This window comes from Sinocyclocheilus grahami, unplaced genomic scaffold, assembly GCF_001515645.1.
Source record: "Sinocyclocheilus grahami isolate Dianchi unplaced genomic scaffold, SAMN03320097.WGS_v1.1 scaffold55.1, whole genome shotgun sequence".
Classification (NCBI taxonomy): Eukaryota; Metazoa; Chordata; class Actinopteri; order Cypriniformes; family Cyprinidae; genus Sinocyclocheilus; species Sinocyclocheilus grahami.
The window spans coordinates 438,420-445,002 of NW_015505234.1; the positions used below are offsets into that span (position 1 = coordinate 438,420).

At 32.8% G+C, this 6,583-nt stretch overlaps 1 protein-coding gene across 4 annotated transcripts in view; it reads right to left on the reverse strand.

Annotated features, from left to right (window-relative positions):
- The window catches only part of LOC107583724 (F-actin-uncapping protein RLTPR-like), a 49,269-nt gene that overhangs the window by 41,995 nt on the left and 691 nt on the right, over positions 1-6,583 (reverse strand). For 3 of the 4 annotated variants that reach the window (XM_016270013.1, XM_016270012.1, XM_016270014.1), the window contains exon 1: positions 2,663-3,059. In XM_016270013.1, coding sequence (XP_016125499.1) covers positions 2,663-2,799 — 137 coding nt within the window. In that variant the 5' untranslated portion in view covers positions 2,800-3,059. Of the gene's footprint in view, positions 1-2,662; positions 3,060-4,575; positions 4,636-5,665; positions 5,717-6,583 lie in introns of those variants that run through there. The other variant, XM_016270016.1, reaches the window with a different exon arrangement.

A 6,583-nucleotide genomic window follows, 5' to 3' on the forward strand; every position in this document is an offset into this window, starting at 1 on the left:
ATGTATGTGTGTGTGTGTGTATGTGTATATATGCATGTATGTGTATACATGTGTATATGTGTGTATATGTATTTGTATATGTATATGTATATATATATAAATATATGTATATATATATATGTATATATGTGTGTGTGTGTATATATATATATATATATATATATATATATATATATATATATATATATATATATATATATACCTTACTACGTGTACTGTGTTAGGCTAACCGAGACTTGTCATTTGCACTTATATATTGTTGCTCTTTTGTTAGTTTTGACTGCTGTTTTTATTGTCCTCATTTGTAAGTCGCTTTGGATAAAAGCGTCTGCTAAATGACTAAATAAAAAAATAAAAAAATAATAAATACATTTCATATAATCTGCATACACCATTGAGCTGATGTTATTACAGTCAAAATGATGTTATGTGACAATGCTCAGCACTAAAGTATCAGAGTGCTATACTTTGTAAAACCTTTTTACTAAACCAAAAAAGCTACATAAATCTGAATTTGTCAGTTTTTCAGACCATGTCTCTGTTTACGGTATTTAACACTCAATCGTATATTTTGACATTTCGGTATTGATTCTAATTACTTTCATGTGACTCATCAAGCTATTATAGGAAGCAAGTATGAGCAACAAAATGCTTTCTTTGTGTCTAGATTTGAAAAAACGCAAAAACTTACACTTCAAATCAAAATAAAATAATACAACTTTGATAGAAAATATGTCTTTAATGATGTCTAAATATATATCCAAATTAAAGTAACTAATTATGTGAGAATCCAACGTTCCCAGCCACTAGGGAACACACAGCCATGTTTATATATTTATTTATAGAGCTAAACAGCCATCTAGTGGTTACACAAGATATTACAGATGATAAATGGTGAATAAGTTCCCAATAAGTTAGAGATAATAAATATTTTATCAATATTTAGTCAAATCCCCTTAAATTACAACATGTTAAACTAAAAAAAAAATTTAAATTAAAAAATTTAAAAATTATATATATATATATATATATATATATATATATATAAATTTAAGGGGGTCTGAATACTTTCCGTACCCACTGTATATATATTACTGTTGGTTCAATTATTATTGAACTAAATGAAGATTAATGTTTTGGCATATTATGTGTTTATTGAACCAATCGAATAAGAGTAAATGGAGAGTCAGCGAGAGCCTCATGTGATTGGCTACAAGAAGGTGGTGGACCCGCCCTCCCCCTCACGCTTGCAAAACTCAGTTAGTGAGAGAATCGTACCAAAATTGTAAGCGCAGAAAAAAAGAAAGACATATCGGTTTATTTCGGGAACTTTTTGCCCCACAGTCATTTAGACATTTGCAACAGTTAGTTTTTTTACACATACAGATTGGTTCTATGCAGTCAATACATTTTGCAGTTCTTTAAACTGTTTTTTAGCTTGCAAATCACTGTTCACAGGCTTGCAGTACTTTTGACCGTATTTTAGCGAAAACAACATGCCAAAAGTGTAAGCACGGAAAAATGGAAGTCAGAAGAATGCAGATTGTATTTATTTTGCGTTAGCATGAAGCTGCAGTTTCACAATACTTGAATTACACTTACGAGTAACAGTAAAATGTTGCAAATCATTTTTTCTTACGCTTGAAACGCGATTTACACCTTTACAAAGCTTCTCTTGCGTATGCAAGTTTAATTTACGCTTGCAGTCTTACGTACACTTCCACAGCATTAAATTACCTTCATGGTATTTTATATGTTTATTTAAAGATGTAATGGTAAAATCAAAATCCGGACCATTACACTGAATAATAATTTTTCACTTTGGAACATTATTTCCCCCATATTTTGACATTTTATTTTCACCAAAGTTATTTGAAATATGAAAGTAGACTCTTTACTTGCATTTAACATGTGTTTTTATGTGTATACTTTGACGTCTTGTCTTTGCTATGTATGCATATATGTATATTCATACATGCATGTATTTTATGTTTCTGTAATGGTTAATCCATTATTATGTGTAAGCTCTTTAGTCACAGTAGTATTTCTAATGCTAAAATATAATTATTACTGTTATCCATGCATTTTCGAATTTACTGTTCTACAAGAAAGGCAAAAAATAATAGTAAAGCACTTTTATTTTTTTTCAGATGCCTAATTACAGTCAATTACAACAGAGACTGTGGAAAAGTACATAAAAACTGTATAATGCCATGAAGATATAATGCCTTTTTTTTGTTATTATGTGTGAATAAAGACTATTTAGTTGTTTAAAAAAAATTATTATAAAAATGTAATTCAATTTTAGTTAAAACTATAATCATTTATGTTGAAAACCTTGCACAGTTTTGCTCACAGTCTTTGAGGATGAGGTCATTACACCTGCCCATGTTTGCATTCGTGCCAAAGTACTGTAGATTTGGACTGGACACACTGGCTTTGATGTCAATAACAAAATTTTGATAAGCCTATTTGTTTTGCTATTCTAACTATACCTAATTATTAGGACACTGCATTTTAAACCACAATGTGCAACTGGATAAGACAATATTTTTTCCTTAAAAGCACTGAAATGGAAATCTAATGAATGAACAGATGAACGAAAAGCATTTGAAGTAATGAAAGACATTAGATCAGCTGTGATGATTAACAGATCACTCACCCTGGCGATGAATCAGGGAAGATCTTCTTGAGTGAGGCGGTGACATGGCTGACCACAGCGTCCAGATCTCGCACTGACATCAGGCTAAGAGAGTAGATCTGCCTGTCCGTCTCAATAACCACCTCACACACACACATAAACAAAGAGCAAGGGATGATGAGTGATTGTAATTCGCCATAAAAGAAAACACACAACTAACTGGCTGGTTCTTTTGAGACGTGCCTTCAACAGTTTGACATTTAAAGCAGTAAAACATCACATGCGTTATGCATCTAAAAAAGATCAGGGTTGAAAAATGACCTCAACTTCCCTGTATTCTAACTATATGTTCACATTACACTATAAATATTTTTAAACAGAAAAGGAAACTAAAAATATTAGTTAAAATGTTAATAGGTTAAAGGGGTCATATGATGCTGGTAAAAAGAACATTATTTGGTGTAATGAAATGTGTTTATGCGGTTTAATGTTCAAAAAACACATTATTTTCCACATACTGTACACTATTGTTTCTACTCTATGCCCCGCCTTTCTGAAACGCGTCGATTTTTACAAACCTCATCGGTCTGAAAAGCGAGGTGTGCTGTGATTGGCCAGCTATCCAGTGCATTGTGATTGGCCGAATTCCTCAAGCGTGTGACGGAAATGTTACACCCCTCACCATACTGTGATGCTTTGGCCCGGCACGACGAGACAAAAACATTAAAACCCATTATAAACGAGGCATTTGTTGCATCTAGTGGGGACATAATTACGGATTATACATAATTATGGACTTATACTGTCTTTTTACGCGTTGCATTGCATCGCGCCGCGTAAACATAAAACCATGTCTGCATTTGTGATCGGAGAAATAACAAACAACAAGCCCTACTCTACACTGCCCAAAACCCCCGTTTGAATCGTCAGTGGCAAATTCTTTAAATATAAAAACGTACTAACAGTCTGTGAGTCAGAACAGCCGGCATTGTAGTCTACTCTACCAGGATCAGGAAACAGTCCTCCATAAAATGCGCTGGACACATCGGAATATTTGGGTTGAAGTGTTCTGGAACAGTGTTGTAAATACAACATAACCACTGATTTCTAGTCGTGTCCTCTTTTGGAAGGCCAAACAAAGTATTTTCGCTTTCACAACGAAACACACAGCGACTCCACAACATGGCGGCGGCGGTGACAGCAACAATAAAGTTACGCCTTCCCAAAGAGAAAGGAAAAATTGAAATCGCATCATATGACCCCTTTAAATGTAGAGATCTATATTACAGTATTTACATGTAACACATGTAAATGTATTATACTTTTACAAATGTTTTTATAAGTAAAAACTCTTATCTCATAATTTACAGAGAAACTTTATATGTAACAATATTACCATACTGTTGAAAAAGTTTGGGGTCAGTAAGATTTTTATTCAGCAAACAATGACCGTAAAATAATTTTACACTGTTGCAAAAGATTATAAAAAGATTTTAAACTTCAAATAAATAGTTTTAAAATTTATATTTATCAAATAATAATGAAACTTTTTTTTTCAACATTGATAATATTATGAAATTTCAGTGTTGTCATCGCATGAATTCAATACATTTTAAAATACATTAAAATAGAAAACAGTTACTTTAAATTGCAACACTATTTCACAAAATTATTGTTTTTACTGTATTTTTAATCAAATAAATACAGCCATTGTGAGCATAAGAGACTTCCTTAAAGTATACTGGTATATTTCTATCACAGCTGCACATTTTTTATTATAGTCACATTTACATGTATTCATTCAAGAGATGTTTTTATCAATAGCAACTTATAAAACAAAACAGAATGTTACAGTGTAACAAGCAACTTTAAATGTCCATTACTTTTAAACAATCTATCATCATTGTGGCATGCTGTAGCAGTAGATCTCTTACCTGCTCAATACTGTCGATGGAGATGGCATAGATCTCTAGATAACTGAAGGAACTCTCCACCTGCAGCGAGAGACAGGACCGCTCTGAACAGCACACATACTCTGACATGAATATGCAACAAATAACACTGGAAATATAGTGACTCAGAAGTTAACACAGAAGGGAAGGTGGGGGTCTGGGAGGCTGGGTCATTCATTGAAACTCAAACACAGAAGTTGAGCTTTGGAACAAGTGATTTTTTTCCACAGGAACTAGCATTGAGTCATACAATCTGAATACTTAGGACCATGTGATATTTCAGTTTTTCTTTTTTAATAAATCTGCAAAAATGTCAACAATTCTGTGTTTTTCTGTCAATATGGGGTGCTGTGTGTACATTAATGAGGAAAAAAAATTAACTTAAATGATTTTAGCAAATGGCTGCAATATAACAAAGAGTGAAAAATGTAAGGGGGTCTGAATACTTTCCGTACCCACTGTATATACAGTACACATACATATATTACGTAAACACAAACTTTTATTTTGGATGTAATGAATCACGATTAATCGATTTGACAGCCCTAATTTAATTCTAAAATACTCCATAAAATCAGCGTGTTCTAATGCACTTTGGACTTTATTTATTATTAATTTAATTATTATTCATTGTTATCCATTATTAAATTATTATTAATTGAATCTTTTTTTATAATTCTTTATTTGCCCATTTAATTTGCTTATTCAAGAGCCACTTGGTTTGATATTTTGTATCAAATGCAATAACATTTAGACATTAAGTGTGACTTGCCTGTTCAAATGCTTTTTGGGGTCACTGTAATCTGAAACTATGCTGGAGCATTAATTTAAAAAAATAATAATAAAAAAGTATAAGATCGGTGTAGGAACCATTTGATAAGTGTGTGTGTGTGTGTGTGTGTGTGTCATATTAAAGCACTGGTCTTTGATAACCACCTGTTTCCTCTCACAAGGTGGGCCAATCAACATAAACATTTCTAAAAGTATGTCACCCCATTTAAAATGAATGCTCTGGCCCTGGTGTGAGATCTATGTGCTCTGATGCAGGACCGAATTTGATAGTGTTTCCCACCTTCACTGGCTGCTTGCTGAGGAACACATGAGCTCTCCATTGAGACATCACCTGCCAAAACGCAAATGCACAGAACAGAGTAAATGAGTCTAGTGCCATCTGCTGGTCAACAATGACAGCTCGTAACAACAGGCTAGCAACTTCCTTACTCGCATATCTGTTTTCATTTTTTTTTGTGTGGCTTTCAGTTTTATGGCTCAGCAACCTGCTTGAAATATTGTTTTTGGTCTGCATTTTATAAAAATATTTTTGGCAAAATCACAAACAACAACATTTTGGCCTTTTCAGTGCTTTCTCTTTCACATTACACAGAGAAAGCAAGCAGCCCTTCAATGTGACGGTTCACAATCGAACAATGCAGTGCTGACTGTGCAAGCAGAGCCTTGCTCTGATGCTCTGCAGAGCATGAGACATACACATTTCATCAGCACGTCTCTGTACACTGTGTGGAGAAAGATAAGCGCCACAGCCAACAGTAAAATAATACAGTATTACGAATGACAGCAGGAGAACCAGAGTTTTCTAAGGCACTAATCAAATTAATTTATGACAGTGATCATGTGACTCTTTGTACAGACAAAAGATGCTCTTTGGATCATCTCAAATCATGCTAAAGAATGTGCAGGTTTTGTGCAGATCGAGTGCTGCTGTGTTTACAGCAAAAGGGTGACAAATCAAATCCAACAACATTTTGAAATTCGTGAAATTCTCATATTTGTGTTACTATACAATTGTATTAAATGTTTTATTTTATTAAACATCTGTAAACATTCTAACATATATATGTATACACAAACACACACATTAGAATTTCAGGCGTTTAATAAAAATGTATTGTAAAATTGTATTATATATTATATATGTTTAATATAATTTAATTGATTACATTTAATTAAAACATTATATATATATATATAT